The sequence below is a fragment of the Cannabis sativa genome, chromosome X (genome assembly GCF_029168945.1).
Source record: "Cannabis sativa cultivar Pink pepper isolate KNU-18-1 chromosome X, ASM2916894v1, whole genome shotgun sequence".
NCBI classification, from domain to species: domain Eukaryota; kingdom Viridiplantae; phylum Streptophyta; class Magnoliopsida; order Rosales; family Cannabaceae; genus Cannabis; species Cannabis sativa.
In genome coordinates this window covers 14411396-14436313 of record NC_083610.1, presented here as the reverse complement: position 1 = coordinate 14436313, position 24918 = coordinate 14411396, and the positions used below count along the sequence as shown (strand labels likewise).

At 34.8% G+C, this 24918-nt stretch overlaps 2 protein-coding genes across 2 annotated transcripts; one reads left to right on the top strand and one right to left on the bottom strand.

Moving 5' to 3' along the window:
• Positions 1-296: 296 nt before the first annotated feature.
• Positions 297-2643, bottom strand: LOC115717636 (2-methyl-6-phytyl-1,4-hydroquinone methyltransferase, chloroplastic). The gene is made up of 4 exons (XM_030646642.2): positions 2430-2643; positions 1670-2343; positions 1165-1471; positions 297-651 (listed from the first exon to the last, which is right to left on the bottom strand). Exons 2-4 carry the CDS (start codon positions 2233-2235, stop codon positions 496-498), a joined length of 1029 nt encoding a protein of 342 aa, XP_030502502.2. The 5' UTR covers positions 2236-2343; positions 2430-2643; the 3' UTR covers positions 297-495.
• A 1738-nt stretch (positions 2644-4381) lies between these two features.
• On the top strand, positions 4382-6988 carry LOC133032048 (ammonium transporter 2 member 5-like). The gene is made up of 3 exons (XM_061105868.1): positions 4382-4987; positions 5218-5503; positions 6336-6988. Exons 1-3 carry the CDS (start codon positions 4382-4384, stop codon positions 6902-6904), a joined length of 1461 nt encoding a protein of 486 aa, XP_060961851.1. The 3' UTR covers positions 6905-6988.
• Positions 6989-24918: the final 17930 nt, after the last annotated feature.

Genomic DNA, 24918 nt, shown 5'->3' with positions numbered 1-24918 from the left:
GGAATAAACACTAAAGTAAAAATTATGTATAGTGCTCTTAAATTTTGTATAGTATTCCTTCTTTTCTATTTCTTTATCAAAAAAATAATTTTTTTATCAGAAAACTAATTTCTTCATTATTAAACTAATTTTGATTATATAAAAATAAAATTTACATATAAGTTTTAAGTTCTTTATGTATTCTTTCTTGTCTATGCCAATTTGCATGTCATATATATCAAAACTTTTTTCTTTTTCATATTTTTTTGTAAATATATATATATATATATATATATATATTTATATATAAATTGAAAGATTTTAAATGGCCCATTTTACATTACAAAAGATTAGATAATTTAACCACCAATCCAGCTTCTTATGAACGATTAAATTCCTAAAATTTTGAGTAGGAAGAACGAGAAATGGGGGTAGCTGGCCAGTTAAAAAGTGAAAAGAAAAAACTTCAACGGCATAGCATGGTGTTCGAACGAGACAGCAAAAAGACATTCACCCTCAGATAGGTTGGCCTTTTGGTACAATTAGATCTTTTAGCCACATGTAAATAGGCACCAGCACATAGTACATCCCTGCCAAGGACCCCAACAAGAAGCGTAGAAAGAACACAAATGGATTTACTGGCTTTTCTTCTTCTTCTACTTTCGGACCAAGCTGCAATAAACAACAAATCTTCATCAAAAAACCACACCACTTATTGGTAAGAGAGAAACAAGGCACAAGGCACCAGACTTATGGAAAGAAATAAAAATGAATTGATTTACACACAACCTGTTTTCTAGTGATGAAAGATACACCACTATTTTCTTGTGTATATACATACACAAGTGACTATATTATTATATATTAGTATTAAACAGAAGGCAAAACAAGCCACTTTGAATATCACGGAGAAGCAAATAAGATAGCATAAGCCTCTGTAACGTTTCCACGAAACAACATTGGCTATGTTATTTATACTAATGATTTAACAAGGTATGGAAAGAGAATCAATATCATTCATACTGTCAATTAAGGTTAGTGTTTCCATGAGACATTTCATGAACAGAGGTACTAGGTTAGCTCTAATTGCTTTGTGAAAAGAATGAGCATGTTAATTTGGAGCTGCAAACAGAGAAAATCATGAAACAAAGGAATTCTAATATTAACGAATAAAGCAACGAATACCTGAAGAGGAGAATCTCCTGATGCAGGTTTAACACCTGTAACAGAACATCCCATGATCAAACCATGGCGGCGAACCCCACGGTACCACTTTGGGCCAATCCTTTTCAGTTGCACATCCTTAAAACCTGCCTTTTGGAACCAATCAATATACTCTTCCTCCTTTGGAAAGAGCATCCACACATCAGCAAAGAAGCGAGATAACCAGAATGTTGGATACACAGGACCAATCAAGCATGCTTTTCCTCCAAGTTTCAAGACCCTGTATGCTTCTTTGATTCCACGCTGTGGGTCTGGCCAATACTCAATACTGAAGAAAATACAATTTTGTTAACCCCCAGCATTAGGGATACCACCACAATGGTCAGTTTCTAAACGGAAAAAGATTACACATATCTACAATATAAATAGAATGATATTTTAACTCAAGTACATCACTACACAAACATGATAAGGGTTTGATGATAAATTTGAGAGAAGATGTTATCCAAAAAGTTTTGAGATGTACCTTCCTGCAGATACATATCTATCAGCATAATCAGTACGGAAGGGTAAGTCCTCAGCATCCCCCTCAATAATCTTGCACTCCTTCAAGGGCTCCTTCTGCTTAGCCTTAGCAAGCTGATGAGGTGACTGGTCCAAAATGGTCACATTTTTGGCATCCACATGCTTAACTATACCCAAAGTAGTGAAACCAGTCCCACCACCAACATCTACGACAATCATATTCCTGTTGTTCAAATCTGCTGGCTCAAGTGCGTCATCTCTCATGTCCTCAGTCCAATGGCCAGGGTTTATAACATGGTCATACACAATCGAGAGAAACCTATAGAACCAAAACGCCTCTTTCTTGTTCTGAATGAACCTAGGTTGTGAAGCTGGCCTAGAAGCTGAAAGGCTGCATTTGGGCACAATGGCTCTGGTACCAGATTTGGAGATTCTAGTACTACAAACCAAACCCAGCTTGGGAAAATGTTTCCCATGAAAATCTGAACCCCGAAAACCCAATCCATTTGGGGTTATTCCTCTTAGCAGAGTGAGGTTCTCGGCTCCATTAAGCATCGCAGACGCCATAATTTGGAAAAACAAAGATCACCCACAAAAGGAAAATGGAATATCTCAACTGGGTCTCTCAATGATTTGAAGATTACGATGAAAACCCAATACTCGAACTTAGTGGTTCTTCAAAATAAATAAATAAATAAACGATTTGTGAATACTCAATAGCCTCAGCAGGCTTAAAATGAAAAGTGAGAACTTTGGCTTACCAGTTTGAACTTTGAAGTCGGCGGTGTATATTGGCACTGGCACCACAGGATTTGGCCGGATGATACGAACAGACAAAAGATGGTTGTGAGAAGTGACTACCACAAACCAAGTGGTCAGTGTTCTGCCTACGTTTCATAAAATATTGTGGTGGTAGCGTTGTGCTATTGCTACTGCTACACGTGGTGGAATCTCATATTTTTGTACGTTTCTATTGAATTAAGCCAATAATAATGCTACATATTATTTTAGTCTAGGATTAGGATTCCTTTTGAGAAATGTTCTATCTCTACCACTGAAAATTAGTTCCTTAATCATCGTTTTAGATAAGGGACACCGGATTTAATTGACAAAGGGGTAATTAGGAGTAACAAGTTCTCTCTCACGGGTGGCAAAATAGGTTTCGTCCCTACACACATACACTACACGAATTTTATGTGTTAAGATTAAGAAAATTAGATGCAGATGAAAAACGAGTCAACACGATTTAACACAAAATAAAATTAATTAGATTGGATCGGATGATAAAATCTAATATCTAATATATAATTGGATCGAATCTGGATAGACCTAAAAACATGAGATGTAGTCTAATAAACAACCCATAAAAAATTAAATTTGTATTTATTTTTTTTAAGCTAAACAATTAAATAATAATAACAACTAAACAATAACCCAATTATAAAATAAAAATAAATTGGGTACCATCAATGTTAACTCAAAACAAACTTATAAACAACACAAATAATTTTAAAAATTAAAAGTAATACCCATAAATAAATAATTATATACTAATTTAATAACATATGTTATTTTTCTCTTGGCTAACAATTTAATAACAACGAATAAACATGATAATAATTTCATTTTAATATAAAAATTAATTAGGCATCAACATATTGTGTTAAGTTAAAAAATAAATAAAAACAACATATACATAAATAATTTTAGGAAAATGAATTACAATTGTAAACGAATTGTACATTAACTCAAAAATAAATGTATAAATAAAAAAACTAAACATATACCCATTTAACACAATTTAATTTAATATTTTAAATTGGTAATATTTTATATTCACTTAAATTGCTAAAAAATAGCAATGAGTTAGTTAAGAGTTGCTTTAAGTGCTTAAAGATGCATACTTATATGTATGTAAAAATTCAAAATAAATTAATTTTATTAAAAATTTTAAGAAAATTAATGTAATATATTTTTATTCAAAATATTTTGTAAGAAAAATAATTTTGCAGTACATTTGAAAATATAAAATAAAAAAAAGATGAAAATGCCATATTTATAAATAAAATAAAAAATTAAGTAAAAATTTAAAATAACAATATAAAATAAACTTAGAAGCAACTAAATAAATACTTAATGAGAAAAAATTATGACACAAGAAAAAATGGAAAGAGAGAGAGAGAAATAAAAAGAAAAAATGGAAAGAGAGAGAGAGTTAACATCTAAAAAAAAAAAAAAAAAAAAAAGAGAAATATAACATAAGCAATAAAGATATTTTTATAATTAAAGAATTTTTCAAAAATAAAATGGAAAAACAGATTTTATTAAAAACGTTTAAAAAATTAAACATAAATAAAACTATAAATAAATATAGCATCTTAGTGTAGCACTATTATAGATAAATAATATGACATAAAGGACACTAGCTTCAATGAATCAGTAATAAATTAAGATATTCTCCTAAAAATGAAATAATAAATTAAGATATTGTTCAAAAAGTATTAACTATAACTTCTTTGGGAGCATCAATTCTAGCTTTATCCGTCACCCAAGTTTGGCAACCATGAATCTCTTATTTTTATATACAAATAAACATATATTCTTATATATATAATGGTACTAATGAATCTCTTCTCCATTGATACTAATAGCAAAAATCACATTACAAAATTTGACCACTGATTCTCATCAAAAGTTCCAAAACTAGAACTCAATGGATGCTATAGCCACGACGACCTTGCCAGAGAACCTAATCCCAGATCTCGGTAGCCCAGAATGGATGAGCAAAGGCGACAACGCCTGGCAGCTGACGGCGGCGACTCTGGTGGGCCTACAGAGCATGCCGGGCCTAGTCATCCTCTACGGCAGCATAGTAAAAAAGAAATGGGCTGTCAACTCGGCCTTCATGGCTTTCTACGCCTTCGCCGCCGTCTTAGTTTGTTGGGTGGGCTGGGCCCACGAGATGTCTTTCGGCAAACCACTCCTACCTTTTTTGGGTCAGCCCAATCCTGCTCTGGCCACTAATTACCTTCTTAAACAAGCTTTTTTGGGCCAAATACCGAACGCCACCATGGTGTATTTCCAGTTTGTGTTTGCGGCCTTAACTTTGATTTTGGTGGGCGGGGCCTTGTTGGGCCGGATGAGCTTCAAAGCATGGATGATGTTCGTGCCTCTTTGGGTTACGCTATCGTACACAGTGTGTGCATACAGTATATGGTGCCCCACTGGTTGGCTCTCAAAGCTGGGTGTTATTGATTACTCTGGTGGCTTTGTCGTTCATTTATCTTCAGGTGTAGCTGGTTTCACCGCAGCTTATTGGGTATATTATATTCATTTGCCATTTTACCTTGTTCGGTGTTGTTTTTTTTTTTCAAAGAGAAATGCTAAAAGACATTGTCAAACATTCTCTATTTTAGTATCGGTCCATAAAGTTTAATATAATAGTTTTTAGGTAGTATCGCTAGCCAATCATAAAGCGACACGTGTGAATAACAATGCTCTTTATTAGTTTGTGGAACAAATGAACTAAGTTGGGTTACGTGGATGCAGGTGGGGCCTAGGTGGACTAAAGACAGGCAGAGGTTTCCGCCGAACAATCTGCTATTGATGTTGGCAGGAGCAGGACTACTGTGGATGGGGTGGACAGGATTCAATGGTGGAGATCCTTACACCGTGAGTGCCGATGCATCTCTAGCCGTCCTTAACACCCACGTGTGTACAGCCACAAGCCTGCTGACGTGGCTGCTGCTTGATATCATTTTCTTTGGAAAACCTTCTGTAATTGGGGCTACTCAGGGCATGATCACAGGCCTTGTTTGCATCACCCCTGCTGCAGGTCTACCTACTCGATCATCTTCTCAAACCTATTTAAATATGTTCACATGACATTCTTAATTTTTTCGTTGTCAACTTTTTATAATCACCTAACAAATTAATCAAATGACTCCAAAATAAAAAATTAAAATTAAAATAATGATTATTACTCACCTCAATACAGGGCTACAACAAAATTATGGAGCTTTTTGTTTTTTAAAGTGGTATTTTAAAAATTACTAAAAAAATATGTGTATTTTTAAAATGGTTATTTTTCTCTTTAAGCTCTAGGCAGAGTAGATCGTAGGCGTAGGTAGAACACGGCTTAGCCGAGGCCCGGACCTGCCCCAATGACACACAGAAATTCAGTGAAAACAAAGCATTAGTTCTTAATTATAATGATTATATATGTATGTCCAATCTTGTGAAAGTTAACACTAAAATATGTACATTCCATGCATGTTTCCTAAATTTGAAGAACTTTTGAATAGATAACAAAATATGATAAAGAGAAGCTTGTGAATTTATCCAATTAAGATTTTTCTAACAATGAAATATAACACTTATGTTGCTCACAAGTCACAACGATGATGATGTTGATAGTATTAGTACAACTTTTCAAGCTCTTGATCTAAATACTATTTAGTATTATAAATTGATATTAATTACTGTTAGCTACATTAAAGAGTACAAGTTAATTTCAAAGCTCGCAGTAATATCATTAATAGTATTTATTTATCTTGATAGAAAATTATATTATATATTTTGTAAAATACAATTAGACTATAGATTTTTTTTTTATTCTTTCATAACAAATGATTGTGGTTACAAAATTAAAAAAAAAAAAAAAACAGGAGTAGTACAAGGGTGGGCAGCCATAATAATGGGAATGATGGGAGGAAGCATCCCATGGTACACAATGATGATCCTCCACAGAGAAATAAATCTCCTCAAGCAAATAGACGACACCATGGCAGTCTTCCACACCCATGCAGTCGCTGGCTCCCTAGGCGGCATTCTCGCCGGCCTATTCGCTGAGCCAAAGCTCAGCCGACTCTTCTACGCTATCCCCAACTCCCAACGCTACATTGGACTCTTCTACGGCATCCAAAACCGCCAGTACAAGGCCGGGTTTCGACAACTTGGCGTTCAACTTCTGGGAATAGTATTTGTTGTTTTTCTAAATGTCATTGCCACCACTGTGGTATGTTTGATTATTAGATTGGTGGTTCCACTTAAGCTCGCTGACGATGTGTTACATAGTGGAGATGATGCCATTCATGGAGAAGAGGCTTATGCTTTATGGGGTGATGGTGATAAGTATAGCTTTGTTCACGCCGTTAAAGACCTCGCTCCGCCGCAGGAACTTGTGCCTGTAGTCACCGATGAAACTAGAGTTGATACTCAAGCTCAAACCTCATAAATGTGGGCTCATGTTGTTAATTAATAATATTTTATGCTACATCGTTTTTAATGTTATTATTACTATTTTTTTTTGTTGACCTAAATATAGAAAACACGAACATATTTTTGTATGTCCATATGGAAATTATATACAAATTCCTTCTAATCTTATGTGGTAAGTATATATTTTTTTAATTAATCAATATAAGATGATGTGATATAGTTTCTCCAAATGAAAATATCTTTAGTCAAAGTCTTCACGAAAGCTAGTCGTCATCTGGAAAGGAGTTCCATATAGCTAGCTTGTCCAACCGAAAGAAATCTTACGGAAAGTTGGTCGTCATCCAAAAAAGAGTTCTGAAAGGCTAGCTTATCCATTCGAAAACTAGTCCTTCCAGATTGCGCTTCATCAGTTTGAGATGTCTATCCAAGAAGCGTGATACATGTTTGGAGAGAGAGCTCGATGCCAAGAGCTGAGTTGGAGATCTCATTGTAAGGAGCCAGTTAAGTCGGTTGAGTCTTAAACAAATTAACTGCTTAGTAGTTGTTTGAAGCCACCACATTTGGGATTCATATCCTTGATTTATAAGTACAATCGTCCTCTTTATTTTTTAAAAAAAATAACACGAAACACCTGAAGCAGAGTACGCAAGTTCTTTGAGAGAGAGTTTTGATTGAACGGTAGAAAGAGAGAGGTATAAAGAAAAGAGATTATTGGGTTTTGTAAAGGGGAAGCCTTCTCAAGGAAGAGTGTTAGAGTAAAAACACATTGAGAGAATTCAAACAGAGAATTGCTCTCAACTGTATTGTACTTATGTTCTTGCTCAATCAATAAAGAAAGTTTCAGTGGCGTTCCAGAATTGAAGTATAGCCATATATCATATCGATATATCGAACTTGAACCAGTATAATTTTTAGTGTTATTTTTTACAGTTTTCTTGCATTTTTTATTTTTAGTTTTATCATCTCTGTTATACTCTATTATTCCTCTAATTATTGAATTGTGTTTGGTTGATTTTATCATTGCTAATTGTCTATTGATTCATTTTAAGTTAGTTTGATTCTGCACAATAGTTGAAATTTCCCACAAATCAGAGCTTGGTTATCGATCAGACAGTAAAATCAAGATTCTTTTCGCTGCAACAGTCAATGTCATCAGTGGCAACATTCGAATTGGAGAAGAGAACATGAGACTTCACACTATGGAGAGAAATTCCGAAAGGGATCCTAGTGCATCAAAAAATCTCCAAAGTCATTAGAAATGAGAAGTTACTGGACGAGAAGAAACTAAACAACATGTTGCCTAGTGCCAGGTGACATGTCGCCAGACATGTTTTTTTAGCACACTTGTTCTTGGAGTTTTGTAACTCTTTTTCGACTCTCTTAATTTCTAATATTTTCTACCTCATTTTAATTACTTAAATGAGTATAGTACTAATTGTTGGGAATATTTTACCAGGATTTAGATTTAATAACAAGTATGTTTTATTAACAACCTAAATATGAATATCTCTAAAATAATGAAATTAAACACATAATAGTTTAGAAACCTTACATTGGTTGCAGCAGAATAATATGACTCCTTCCGCTCAGATTTCTAACCCTTGTTCCTTTCTTTCGAAGAGTATTATCAATATCTGAGCATGGATCTCTTTCTGTCCTTTAGGTTTGGTTACTACCATCTTACTCACTATGATTGAGTACTTGACTTGCTATGTGTTGGCATGACACTCTATCACTATAGGCTCGAGTATGAAGAACAATGAAGGAGGCAAAATCACTATAGAAAGAACTTTCTCATCTACTAATTGTCAGAGAATGAAAACTATATTCTGTGGGTTGAAAAGTCAAGTGTTCAAAAAATTGGATGAGATGAGAGCATCATGTTCTTTTTATAGTGTTTCAACTAGAGCATAGGTTTGAAATATATGAATTAAAAAAGAATTAAATATTGGTCAATAATTCACACTAGTGGCTGGCCATAAAGGGACCATTCTCTAGTTACAATTTTGCCACTTCATTTCAACCAGTTATTCTTCTTTCAATAATACCATATTTTTCAATTCAATCATATAAATACCAAAACTATTTATTTAATAATTATAATTAATTATCAAATAAAATTGCCATTTATATTATTTATTAATTAGACCATACAAAGTCTCTTAATTAATAAATAGACTCCAAAACCTCTTTTCTTCACAATTAAGACCTTGCTTAGTAAAAATTCATAAATAAGACATAGTCTAATTTTAGAATTGTAATTGATTAATTAAAACCAATTAACTGAGTATGCAAGCATTATTATCTCAATTAGTGAGGGGACCATGAGCCTATATAACCGAGCTTCCAATAAGCATATTTAAAATTTACCATTCCATAACTTATTAATTCCGCCTTGCGCCACTATAGATTTGAAATTAAATTACACTCTCAATTATATAGAATGCTCTATATGTACCAAGATATAGATACATTATGATTATCCATTGTTACAATCCTAATAGTCGAAGATCATTTATAGATGATCTACATCGAAAAGGAACAAATTTACCGTTCTACCTTTCAATATATTTTATCCTTAAAACACTTAGCTACCTATAAATGATATTCCAATAAACTAATATAATTACTGAAATGAGGCCTCAATCATTTTTATCTCTATTCAGCCAAGCTCGAAGAAAAGCATCATTTACTTCTAAATACTTAGAGAAGTTATAAATTCCATATCTATGATTAGCGCTCCCACTCAATAGAACTACCATGCTCCCAAGATGTAAATATCTGCCAGAACCATTAGTTAGTTTCCACGAACAACTTGAAGAACATAAATAATACAACTAAGTTGAACTTAACCATATCAGGATTAAGATCCATAGACCTAATATCAAACATTGATATTGACTTAGAAATATATAACGGTAAGTTTATGATCTTATCTAAGTTCAATATTGGTCTCATCCAATGTATACTTCATACATCCGATACTGGTAAATTTTGCTAATGCCCTAGAAAGGACATAACACTTATCCAAGGTGTAAGTATACCTTATCGCCGATTATCATGTCAGTCTAATTCCAGTGAACAGAAAAATCATGGGAATTAAATTTTTGAATACATAATCATGATTATATTTCACTGTGCTGACGATATATACTATACTCATGAACAAATATATATATTTACATATGTTCTAAACTTAATAGAATTTATACATAAAACATAATCATGAAATAAATCATGTGAATTATGCAACATAAAATGATTTCTGATTTTTTTATTAATTAGTAAATCTGATTATATTAAAATGAGTTTTATTTAGGTCAGACAACCTAACACTAATATCAATATGATGATAACTTTGATCCTATATTAATTTGTATAACAATTTTTTAAATTACACTCTTCTAAATTGTGATGAAGAGTTACAGAACAATTACTTAATTTTTGCTCTTCCAAAAATGAAGTATTAGTTTTATTATCACTTAAACTATATAATTTATTCAAATGTAGAATGGCATGGACAGTCGATTTAATAAAGACAATCCGAGCTGCTAATTCCGATTTTTCCATCGTTCAAACCTACAGTTCACTTTGTCAAGAATGAAAGCAAAATCTATAACTCTTTTGTTCTTGATATTCTATTTAGGTCACTTACATATATATATATACATATATATGGCACACGACTCCCTCCCACACTGTACTAGCTGCGGACACTACATAATAATATGAATTATAAGAATTGAACTTTCTCCAATTATTGTCCATTTACCATAACAGTGAGTGTTACTATGAAGTTTTTGTAGTAGACCCATTTATATTCTCTATTTGTTTTAGTATTTTTTTTAAAAAAAAATTAGTCTATTTTTTATGATTGTATATATTGTACTAATTTATGACTATACATCAATTTTTATAAAGTTTTAAAACAGATTATAGTGCTGAAAATTATAAAGTTCAAACAATTTATCATGCGTATATATAAAGAAAGAATAGTTGCACGTGCAACTAAATATCACTTTATTTTCAGCAGAGTGTACTATTTTAAATTTTTTTGAAAATTTACAAATGATCCTATACAGCTGTAATATATGTGATCATAAAAAAATATTAACTAATTTTTCTTTTTCTTCATACCGAAACAAATAGAAAATTTACCGAAACAACTCTTTAAATAATGTACTATAAACTCCGCCTAAGGTAATACTAGCATCATAGCATGGCGTGATTTAGTAATAAATTCCACATATCAAGACGATATGTCATGATGTTCTAGATCTAGAGTGGTCGTGCCTTTAACATTTTTCTCATTATAATTCATTCATTAATGGAGTATAATTTTTCCATGTTTTTTCTAACTCTTTGAAGAATGAGTTATTTTAACTCAACTATTAAGAGTACTCTTCATAGTGATGGTATGGATACCCAATTCATTTTGATTGAAAAGAACACGAAAACGATACCTTTTATTTTCTTGGCATAGTAAAGCTTCTTTATGAATATAATAATCACTGTTACTAAGAATCCAAGTGAATAAATGAAATGTCTTTTTTGGTAAGACATGAAAGCGATGGTTTAAATTTAAAATATTTTAAGAACCACATGTTTGAACTTTCGGATTATGTATGACTTTTGCACGAAATCTATAATATTGTAGGACACTTCTAATTACTAATTAATGATAATAATTGCTAATTAATAATTAATAATTATAATTTATTTTTCCCGTATACTCACTCTCAAGTGTTGTTATTTTACATCAATAGTATTTAACACTATTTAAAAATGACACTTTGCCATAATTAGTAATAATTTACAAATGAGAAATGTTAAAGGGTACTATTGGTGCTTAGCACCCTCTTATGTGTCAGTATCGTTATTGGTCCAATTAAGTATCGAGTCTCATATAGTTTAACATAATATTTTTTTATAGAGTATCGCTAGCTAATCGCAACACGACATGTAAAAAAAAGTACTAGGCACCACTAATAACAATACTCTTTACAAATATATCGCATTAAACTTATATAAAATCTATACTTAATTATAATAAGGGCTATTTACAAAAATATGGGAAAATAAAGATAAGTTTTGATATATATGGCATAAAAACTTAATTACACTAAATATGGCATTTTTTAAAAAAACTTACAAATATGGGAAAAAGTCTTGAGTAATGCCATAAAAAACTTAAAATTTGTGTTTCTTTTTATTTATTTTTTCTTTTTTAAAAAAATAAAATACTAAAATAAATAAAAAATGATCTCAACTATAGATATTATTTTTTTTTTACAGAAATTAAACTTGTTTTTTTTTTTTATTTAAACTACTATTTTTTTTCTTTGTTTTTTTGTTAAGAACTAATTATTTCATTAAAAGCAACAGAAAAAAAAAACCAGTTTCATCAACATCATCCTGAAGAAAAAACAATATAAAAAATTATAACCTAAAGATAATATAAACTTTAAAAATCAATTTCATCAACATTGAAAGAAACTATTAATTTCATTAAAAGAATAAAAAAAATAATTTCATTATGTTATTAGAATTTTTTTTCAAGTTACTTTTTTATTATTTTGTTTCTAGGTTGGAAACTTACACTTATATTTTGTTATTAAATTATTGGTAGGCATTATGTGTTGTTTTGATTATATTTGTGATTAGTATTTTTTTTTTTTTGTATATTTGTGTGTGTGTATGTTTTTATTTGATTGTCTGATAAAACTGGTTTCAATTAACTTTATTATTAACATTTGTATTTTGTTATGATTTTTTATAACGTCAAAACTGGTTTCACATGTCGAAACTGGTTTCACATGTTTTAACTATTCTGTAATGGCGTTGCTCAATTTTTATGATATTATTATATATTTTTTCGTTTGTATAAAACCAGTTTTATTATTGTATGATATTTGAACAACAATTTTTATTTTATTTTAATTAATCAGTTTCTGACATACATATTATTTTATTATTTTCATAACTGGTTTTTTTAAGTAATTAATTTTTTTTATTGTTGTTCATAATTGAGTTTTATTCAATTTTTTATTAATTTATCTCAAGAAACTGGTTTTTATTTGTTTGTTTTTATTTTGGTTGTTTTACTAACTGGTTTCTCACATTCCACTGTTTTTTTTTGTTATTCTTTTATGGTTTTTATTGCACTTTTGTCTCTTTAATTTTCTTTGTTTCTTTTTTTTCTCTTTGATTTTAATTTGTGATTCTCTTTGTTATATTTGCTGCATATTGTATGTTTAAATTAACTCTAATCTTTGAGCAAGCAAATAAAAAATTAAATGCCAAAATAAAGAATGAAGTTAGAAGTTTGATTATTAGGTATTGATATAAATTTTATATGTTCGAAACTGGTTTTTAAATTTAGTATCGTTAATTTGTAAAAGTTTAGTTATTAGGCATTGTGTATTTTTTATTATGTTATTGTTGAAACTATTTTTTTTTTGCCTCTTTTAATGAAATAATTCGTTTATTTTAATATTGATGAAACTGGTTTTTAAAGTTAGTATCGTCTTTAGATTGTAATTTTTTTCATTATCTTGTTGATGAAACTATTTTTTGTATTCTTTAAATGAAATTATTAGTTTCTTTCAATGTTGATGAAACTAGTTTTTAAAGTTTGGATTCTTTTTAGATTATGATTTTTTATATATTTTTTTTTTCAGGATGATACTGATGAAACTGGTTTTTTTTTTCTGCTGTTTTTAATGGAATAATTAGTTTTTTTTAAAAAAAAACGAATAGTAGTTTAAATAAAAAAACAAGTTTAATTTTTGTAAAAAAAAATGAAATATAAAAATGTACACTTATTATATATATTAAGAGAAAAAAATTAGGTTGAGAAAAAAATTGAAAAAAAAAAAGAGAGACACAAAGAGAAATTAGAAAAAAAAAAATAGAGAGAGATAAGCGAAAGAAAGAAAAAAAAAGTAGCAACTGACTTAAAAGTTGAAAAGAAAAAAGATAGTCAAAATTGACTAAAAAATATATAAAAAAGACAAAAAAAAAAAACTTTTTGAAGTTTCAATAAGTAAAAAAGAAAAAAAAAATTAATAAAAGTATAAAAGTAAAATGTTCTTGTCAAATTAAAAATGTAATGTTTGAAAAAAAAATGTAGTATTTGGTGTAAATTTTTCAAATAAAAAGAAACCTTAAAATGTAAGTGTAAAATAAATTAAAAAAATAAATAAAACTAATTAAGCTAAAAACAAAAACATAAAATATGAGATTGGATAATAAGTTTATAAAAATATGGCATATCAAATACCATAAAAAACTTAAATGTGAAAAAATGTCATAGAAAAGTGGCAAACCTAAAAATGCCATATTTTTCTAACTTTGTTATGAAATCCCATATTTCATGTAATTTTCACTTATAATAATAACTTGTAAATGATGGGCCTTTTAGTATGCTAGCTACATCACTCTAGTTTTTGGATTCTAGCTACACCACCAATACCATTAGTTGCTCACTCTAATGTCATAACAAGAGGAAATTACACTCTATACCCTTTTTATATTGTCCTCTTTCATTTTTACCATCTTTTTTAAAGTCTATCATTTTTACCTCTTTTTTTAAACATTGTACCAATTTTACCCTTGTCACTTCAAGATACTTTCCATGTGACTCTCTTATGTCAGGGTATTTTGGGTACAATACATATAAAAAGAGGTATGTTTCAAATAAATATAAAATTAGAGGCAAATTTAGTTAATTGATTAATAAAATAGGCATTTTTCAACTTACCCCTCATAACAACTGACAACTCATAACAAGTGACAACTCACTATAAAAATATGATTAGCCTAACATTATTTGAGATAACACGGTTATAAATTTAATAATATTATAATTATTAAATTAAAATATATAAATTCAATATTAAGTTACAGTATATGATACTTCATAATGATATTGCACACCACAAAAACCATTTAAATATTTACCATTTCTCAAATTCTAAACCAAACTTTTAAGTATTAATGTATATAATTTGTAGAATAGATAATGAATTTTGTTAGTATATGTTAATAAAATAATAATTTTCTTTATTTTTATTTTTTATTTTTGATGAATAAATTCTTTATTATTATTATTATTATTATTATTATTATTATTATTATTATTATTATTATCTACATTATGAATATGAAAGATTTAACAGAGTCTCTTAGAAAGAAAAATTAAGGTTATTTTAGATCATATATTTTGCTATCGTTATTGAGTGAATTTTCTATTTTATTAAATGATAAATTAAATTTTGTATTTTTCAAAATGATAAAAAAAATTATTAAAATTTGAGTCCAGAGTACTATTTCATATTATTTTATTATCTAATAAAACTGAAAATTTAATGCGTAACTTTTACAAAATATAAAGTTCAAAATTATATTTTTTTAAAAAAAATAAATAAAACACTTGTAATATTTGAATTTTTATACTTACAATACCCTAAAATTTTATCCCTAAATGCATAGTTATTAAAATTGGTCATATATGACCACATTACTAATTTATCAAAAATACCCCTCACATTTAAAATTCCTAATCTCATCAGCCTCTCTCTTCTTCTCTCTCAACTCACTCTTGCTCAACCCACCCGATCCCAACCCCAACCAATTTCTAAATATGATTCTTTCTCTCTCTCTCTCCAAAATTACTCACTCACTGTCATTCCATTAACAACTTGGAATTGTTTATTCAAAATTTTATTTTTTTTTTAATTAATATGTTAACTCTTGTATGAAACATCCAAAAAAAAAAAAATTATGAAAACAAACCATTTTAACAAGTTTTATAATGAGTATATATATATACATTGTTTATGTGTCTAAATTTTTAATAAGAGTATTACAGGTAACTGAACTGAAGTGTGGTGGGATAGTAGTAGCCTGCACATTCGACCACCGCATAGCTGATGCATATTCGACTAACATGTTCTTCATTTCATGGGCTCAAATGGCTCAATCCAAACGATTATCTCTTCGACCCTCTTTCCGCCGATCTCTCCTCAACCCACGTCGCCACCAAATTACCCCCCACAACGACTCCTCCATTGACGACATGTACGTTCCTGTAATTGCTCTCCCTCCGCCATCCCCATCCACCGCTTCCGCCGCCGACCACCTCATCAGCAGGATCATCGGACCTCCACGAATCGGACCATCGGACCCATGCAACTTGACCATCGGACCCAACCCGTCGGACCCATCGGATCTATCGGACCCATGCATCGGGACCATCGGACCCAACCCGTCGAACCATCGGACCCCATGCAACGTGACCATCGGACCCCATCGGACCCTCTTCTTCCCCAATGGCTTCTCAGATTCGATCTTCTTCATTATCATATTTGATCTGCAAAAGTATATCTATATATATATATGAATAATTATATACATATATAACGTACAAAAGTATATCTATATATATTTACCTGGATATATTAATAAAAAAATAAAAACCTAAATAAACAATTCAAGTTATTAATGGAATGACAGTAAGGGAGTAATTTTGGAGAGAGAGTATTTAGAAATTGGGTTGTGGTTGGAATCAGGTGGGTTGAGCAAAAGTGAGTTGAGAGAGAGGAATAGAGAGGCTGATGAGATTAGGGATTTTAAATGTGAGGGATATTTTTGAGAAATTAGTAATGTGGTCATATATGACCAATTTTAATAACTATGCATTTAGGAATAAAATTTTAGGGTATTGTAAGTATGGAAATTCAAATTTCCCTTTTATATTTGATCTTATCACTAATGTTGACATGGCATCAAAGGAATGTTCATACCATTACCACCACTAGTTTAGCGACCAATAATTCTACCTAAAGATAGTATGCAAATGCTTTTGGATTTAGAACCGTCGGCCTCCACTCACATAGTATGGTGAGCTTAAATTCAAGCCATCATATTACTTTGGTTTATTTTGCACATACATAGTTGATTGTTACATTTTTGAGTTTAAATAACACAAGTGAGATATAAAATTTAGTTCAAGATTTGATTGACTGAGCTCTTTTAAAATTGTGTTGTCAAGCATTTTATTGGCATTTATATTTTATGCTAGATAATAATATACTTGATAGTCATTTTAAAAAAGAAATGGAAGTTCTCTCTAGACCCTTCAGGAACCGTATCCCTCTTTCTCTGTTTGGTACCCGAAATGGGTCTCTGATCCACCCTCAAGAGTTGTGTGGTGGAAGTTGGTATCGTGTCCCTCTGTTTTTCCTTCATCTTTCTCTTTCTAACCGCATTAATTGCTTTGACGAAGATTATCTTCGGTATCTCCTTCCAGATGACATTTTCAACCAAATTAATTACATTTTGCCCTTTCGATATCTCCAGAAGCTGTGTTCTCTGTCCCCTAAATTAATTTCTCCCTCGACTAAATCTAACCATCAAATCAAAAGCTAGATCAAAGATCCTCTCCTCCCTCTAAAAATGGCGGTAAGACGAAGAGTTTGTGATGATGAAGCTTGGAAGATCGTAATAATCGTGATGTCTAAGGAGTCTACAGTAGGGGCTATGGTCAGAAGCAAGCCAAGAGTCATCCTTCGAAGCCTGGTATTTTTCCTTTATGAAACACGATTAGGATTTTATTTTGGTAAACCTGTTATTTTCTGTATTTTTTTACCCGTTCAATTAGTCTTTAGCATTAGTTTCAATATGGATGAACTAGGTTTTAACTCTCTTCAACCCATGGTTCTAACTAATGAAAATATGGTCTACACTCTTGATGACATACCAACTGGAACTCCTAATGATATTACTCTACTTCTTAAGATTTGTACTGTCAAACACTTTAGCCGTCTCTCTTTAATCAAAACTCTTTCTCAAATCTAGTCTTCTCAGTGTAGATTTCCTATTATTGTGTCTGAACATTCAGATGGTCTTTTTCTGGTCACATTTGGCTGTGAGGAGGGATAAGCATAGAATCTTAGATGGCCAGCTTTGGTATTTTGCCCAAAGTCTCACAATCTTTGCTGCTCCTAATAGCTCCTTTCCCATACCCTAGAGTAGTTGCACTATGTTCCTTTTTGGTTCCAAATTTATGCTATTCCATTTAGGTGTAAGTCTTATGATTTGGCTAAGCTCATTGTCACCATATCTTAATTCTTTTTTTTCTTTGGTAAAAAAAATAGGGGAATTACTCCATATAATGTTTTTTTTAATTTTTTTTTTTTTTAAATTTACGGTTTGAGTTTCTAAATTGGTTGCAGCGCTAGTTGCAATAGGGGTTTCTATACGATTTTTTGTTGCAATTTAAATTGCTGCGCTAGTTGCAATAAGGATTTCTATATAGAATTCCGTAAAAATGCAAAAAAAAAAAAAATTATTTTAAAGTATAAAAATGAAAAAGCCTCCTAAAAATATTATAGCTAAAATGATCTCCTCTTATTATTAGTTAAAGTGACTTTATTATCATTGTTCAAATTCATGATTAATTTAATAATTATGGTACAACTTAAATTATTATAAAAATAAATTTATATATTTTTTTGAATTATTATCGAAAAACTGTCTGTCAACTATTACCAACTCTAAATTTCTCACACTCAAATTTTCCCTGCGATGGCCTAGATTCACCCAAATCTAGTCAGCCAACCCAACAACCCGTTAGTATGAACACACACTCACGGTTTCACTCTTTACCCAGCGTCACTCAACAACACTCAATTGCTATCAAGTAAATGCATACACAAGCATAAGAACACACAGTATACAGGAAACCCTTTTCCCAACCTTGTTATTCACACAATATCAAGGATTACACAATGTTCACGCTGGACATCACACTCTGATGACTCAAGCGCCCAAGCCTACTATATTACACAATAATAGGTTGCGGTTGACATCCCCAACCGCCTAGGCCATGCTGGACACACCAGCACATTACACATCAGCATACTCTATGCAAACTAACTAACACCCGCGTGTCAGTCATCCAAGCCCTTGCCTAGGTTCCTTGCATCAGCCCACATGCATGCCTTTGGATAGACATAAGTAACTTCCGATAACCGTCATTCACGTGTGTCAACCATGCACACTGTCTGAGTAACCGTTTGCATGCATGCCCATGCAAAGTCACGTCCATCTAAGTCCATCACGTAGTCAAGCTCAGCTAACATTCCCCAATGTTGCTGAGCGCCTATGCTGCTGCTGCCTGCTGCCCCAAGGCAGGTGCACTTCACTCACATGCCGCCATCCCACAAGCTAAGCATCGAGTGATCTCAAGGTCCGCCGAGCGAACCCAAGTTAGGGTCTCACAAACCACCCCCACCAGAAGGAATCGACGTCCTCGTCGATATACTTCTGACATAGGACTGGACCTCGTCTTCGAACTGCCACAAAGTCACAGCCTTTTCCCATGTAGCGTCAACTACACCTTCACCTTCCCATTGAACCAAATACTCAGTTCTCTGGTTCTTCTTGCTGGCTCCAAAAGTGCGATGATCAAGGATCTTCAACAACTTTTTCTCAAATTGTTTCCTTACAGTAGGCGGTGCCCTCACCCCTTGCTGTCTTCCTTCCTCTTTGTCCTCATGGTACTTCTTCAAGAAACTAACATGGAAAGTCGGATGTAGCTTGAAACGTTCCGGCAGCTTCAACTTATATGCTACAGCCCCCACTTTCTGGACAACTTCGAAAGGACCATCGTATTTCTGGACCAAGCCCTTATGATACCTCTTATCGGTAATCTTCTTCCAAATCTGTGGAGTGAGTTTCAGCAACACTCGATCTCCAACAGAAAATTCTAAATCCCTCCTATGCTTATCAGCATATTTCTTCATCCTCCGTGAAGCTTTTCCCAGGCTGTCCCTAGCCAATTCCAGCAACTCAGTTCTATCCCTCGCGAACCGATAAGCTGCAGGACAAACCCCTTGAGATTTCTGTTTTGCCACTTCATGTGGCGTCAGAGGTTGTCTTCCCAAGACAATCTCCGCTGGACTCATTCCCGTTGCAGAAGATTGTTGAATGTTGTAGCAGAATTGGGCCACATCAAGCAACTCAACCCAATTTCTCTGACTAGCAGTGACATAGTGCCTCAAGTACTCTTCCAGCAACTGATTCATTCTCTCAGTCTGACCATCAGTTTGGGGATGATTCGCAGTTGAAAATTTAAGGTCTGAACCAAGCATGTTAAACAATGTCGTCCAAAACTTCCCCGTGAATCTGGAATCCCGATCACTTATAATGTCTTCGGGCAACCCAAAGTACTTGACCACATTCTTCATGATCAATTCTGCTGCCACATCTGCTGGACACGCATGAGGCGCAGGAATGAATATGCCATATTTTGAAAATCGATCCACCACCACCAGGATAGACCGAAACCCTTTCACTTCTGGAAATCCCACAATGAAATCCATGCTTATGGACTGCCATGGTTTCTCTGGGATTGGCAGAGGTTGAAGCAACCCAGCTTCTTGCCTTCTTTCTGTCTTGTCTTGCTGACACACAAGGCATGTCCTCACATACACTTCTATGTCTTGCTCCATTTTCGGCCAATAGTAAGACTTTGACAGCAAAGCTAGCATCCTAGCCACACCCGGGTGACCAGCCCACTTAGGATCGTGGGTTTCTTTAAGTAATTCCCTTCTCAAAGTTCCACTGTTCGGTACAAATAACCTGCCACCCTTGGCATAGAGAAGACCATCTTCTTCCCAGTACCGCACCAATTCTCCCTTTCTTGCTTCTTCAAGAAGCTTCTTGTAACCAGGATCGAGCAAGGACTGCTCCCTCACCCGGTCGAAGAAAGTTGAACTCACCTGAGTCAACGCACCAACAAAAACTTGTACATCTTTTCGGCTGAGTGCATCAGCCACTTGATTCTGCTTCCCCGGTCTATGAACCCACACAAAATCAAATTCAGCCAAATACTCTTGCCAACGAGCTTGCTTCGGAGTTAATTTCTTCTGAGACTTGAAGTATGTGTTGGCTACATTGTCCGTCACCACTGTAAACTTCGTTCCCAAAAGATAGTGCCTCCACACATCCAAACAATGCACTACCGCAGCCATCTCCTTCTCATGAGCCGAATACCTTTGCTCAGCATCCTTTAACTTTCGACTTTCAAAAGCTATTGGATGGCCATCTTGCACCAGTACTCCACCCAAGGCACGATCCGATGCATCAGTTTGGACTTCGAATGGTAAATCAAAATCAGGCAACTTTAGTATTGGTTCCGAAGACACTGCCACCTTCAGCTTCTCAAATGCCTCATTGCATTCCTCAGACCAACACCACTTCTGATCCTTTTTAAGAAGATCAGTAAGAGCGCTCACCCTCTTTGAGTACCCTTTAATGAATTTCCGGTAGTAATTAGCCAGCCCCAAAAATGATCGCAACTCCGCTACTTTAGTGGGGATAGGCCAATCCATGATTGCCTTGACTTTTCCCTCATCCATTCTCAATTTCCCTTGACCAACCCAATGACCAAGGAATTTCACCTCCTTCCGACAAAACTCGCATTTCTCCTTCTTAATGTACAACTTTTCATTTCTCAGCCTTGTCAACACCTTCCGTAGATGCTGCAAGTGTTCCTCCAACGAATTGCTATAGATCACAATATCATCAAGATATACTACAACGAATCTATCCAAAAACTCGTATAGCACATCATTCATCAGGTTGCAAAATGTTGCAGGGGCATTTGTCAAACCGAAAGGCATCACTAAAAATTCGAAAGACCCATACCTTGTTACACAGGTTGTCTTCGCTTCATCCCCCACCGCAATTCGGACCTGCCAGTACCCCGCCCGAAGGTCCAATTTGGTGAAGTATGACGCCTTTGTCAGCCTATCGAACAAGTCTGCCGCGTTTGGCACTGGATACTTGTTCTTTACTGTCACTTTGTTCAACGCCCTATAGTCCACACACATTCTCAACGATCCATCTGATTTCTTTTGAAATAATACCGGAGCACCATATGGAGCTTTAGAAGGCACCATGTATCCTGATTCCACCATCCCGTTCAATTGTTTCCTGAGTTCTTCCAACTCCGAAGGACCCATCTTGTACGGCGCCTTTGCAGGCGGAACAGCTCCTGGTATCAACTCAATCTTGTGATCAATTGCCCTCCTAGGAGGGAGTTCCTTAGGCAACTCGTCTGGCATGGTGTCAGCAAACTCCTCCAACAAACCAGCCACTTCATCAGGTACCTCTACCCACTGATCTTGTTTAATCTCTATCAAGGCAGCCACATACGCTTGATTGCCTTTCTTCTTAATAGAGTTTCCAAATTGGGTCGCTGATTCCAGCACAACGCCCTTCTCCTTATTCTGATTTGAGGAGATTGCTTCAACAAAGCAAGGACACTCCTCCACACAAATCATAATTCCTCTCAAATGAGGTGCAACCATCGCCTTGGCTGCACTCAAAAATTCCACCCCTAGAATCATGTCAAAATCATCCAACGGGACCACCATGAGTTTGGATTGAGACTCCCACGCCCCAACCTTCAACATTACCGTAGCAGACCCTTGAATCGGTTTTGCTTCTGAGTTCACTGCCTTCAACCGAGTCGAACTCCCAATCACTTCCAAACCAAGTCTGGTTGCTTCCTTCTGCGCCACAAAATTATTTGTTGCACCCGAGTCAACCATGGCCGTGACTTCCCTTCCATTAACAAATGCTCTCACATACATCAAGCCCTTGAACAAGCTCGACTTCTCTGTAGTGATTGCATTGAGAAGTTGTAACGGATTCATCCTAGACGTTGTTTCTTGCTCACTGCCGCTTTTCCCGTCTTGTGCGATCAAAGCATTCAACTTCTCTCTACTAGGACATTCCCTCGCCATGTGAGGACCATTGCAGATGAAACACCCCACACCCTTTTTAGCATTCGGTTGTGATCCTTTCTGGTTATTCCCACCATTACCATCTCTCTTCTTGCCATCGTAACTTTGCCCACCCTTGGACGAAGAAGGCTTCTGATTATGTTTCTTTCCTCCAGTGGATTTCTTCGAATTATCACCCTGTGAAGGATTCGAATTATACTTGTAATCCACTAATTTCTCGGCAGCAACAATCGCCGAGGGTAAATCAGTTACCGCTTGCCTTCTCAATTCAGCCTGTGCCCATGGCTGCAATCCCGACAAGAAGTTGAACATCTTGTCCTCCTCGGACATGTTCTTTATATCCAGCAACAAAGAACTAAATTCTTTCACATACTCTCGCACTGAACCAGTGTGCTTGAGTTTCTTCAGGGACTCACGAGCGATCCATGCTGTGTTGCATGGAAGGAACTGATCCTTCAACTCCTTCTTCAACACTTCCCAAGTCTCGATATTGGGCCTTCCCGATCGAGTATCTTCTTCCATACGAGTGCGCCACCATAACTTGGCATCACCCTGAAGATACATACTTGTAATGGTCACCCGATCCGCGTCTGGAATCCTTGCTGCCTTGAAATATTGCTCCACGTCCCAAAGGAAATTTTCTAATTCCTTCGAGTTCCGACTACCATTGAAGGATTTCGGTTCAGGGACTTTGATTTTCGAAGAATGGGCCGAAGATGAGTCGTTTCCTTGGGACGGAGTTGCTATCGCCCTCTTGATCAGTGCTACATCCGCATCGAGAGCCATGAATCTCTCCTTCACAGAATTTGACAGATCCGATAGTTTGTCCAACACCCCTTTCATCTTCTCATCGAATTCTTTTTGCATATCCATCATGGCCCTGCCACAACCCGCAACTTGATTCGACGCCTCCTTCAACAAATCTCGAGCCAACATCTCAAGGGACTCCAGTTGCTCAGAATGTTGTTCACCCAGAACACACAAACTGACGCTATCTTCTTCGTTGGGAGAACCAACTAACTCCTCGAGCCTTTCAACCCGAGAACAAAGTTCAGCATTCGTCACCATGATTTCTGCACTTTCCCAACACGATTCCCGCTCTGATACCAGTTGTCACAAGGCTAATTTCTCACACTCAAATTTTCCCTGCGATGGCCTAGATTCACCCAAATCTAGTCAGCCAACCCAACAACCTGTTAGTATGAACACACACTCACGGTTTCACTCTTTACCCAGCGTCACTCAACAACACTCAATTGCTATCAAGTAAATGCATACACAAGCATAAGAACACACAGTATACAGGAAACCCTTTTCCCAACCTTGTTATTCACACAATATCAAGGATTACACAATGTTCACGCTGGACATCACACTCTGATGACTCAAGCGCCCAAGCCTACTATATTACACAATAATAGGTTGCGGTTGACATCCCCAACCGCCTAGGCCATGCTGGACACACCAGGACAAGCATCTGCTCACAAATCGACCCCAACCGAACTAGTAACAGACTTTGCTAGTGCGTGGGCCACACCATTCGCAACACGCGAAATGGCATAGCAAGAACCACCACCAACAGCAGCTAAGAGAGAAATAATCTCCTCAACAATTGGTTTATACATAAAAATAGAATTGGGACACGTAATCCAAGAATTAACAACCGTAGAATCCGTCTCCACCCTCACTAGCTTGTAGCCCAACACGGACGCCCACCGCAACCCATCACGCAAAGCGAGAAGTTCCGCCACCGCGACCTGAAACTCCCCTACACTACCCACCGCCCAGGCAGCCCATACCTCACCATCCCCTCCCCGAATAACCCCCCCAAGTCCAGCAAACCCTCGCCCCGGGGTAACCGCCGCATCAACCGACAACACAAACTCACCCCGGCTAGGAGGGCACCACCTACACGGCACCGCCAACCCACCACCATCACCATTCCTCCTACCCGCCCCCCACCACTCACACCCGCCCCCTGAAACTCCACCAAAGCCTCATACGCAAGCTCGATAACCCCAGCCAATCGCGATTGTTTCTTCCCAAACAAGACAGAATTCCGATCAAACCACACCCACCACCACACCATTGAAAGCAATTGAAACTCCTCCTTGGTCAGCACATCAAATAAATACACAAGTAACTCCGCCAAAGAACCCATCCGACCCCGATATAAGTGATGCCAAACACGGAGCTTAGTCCAGAGAGGAAA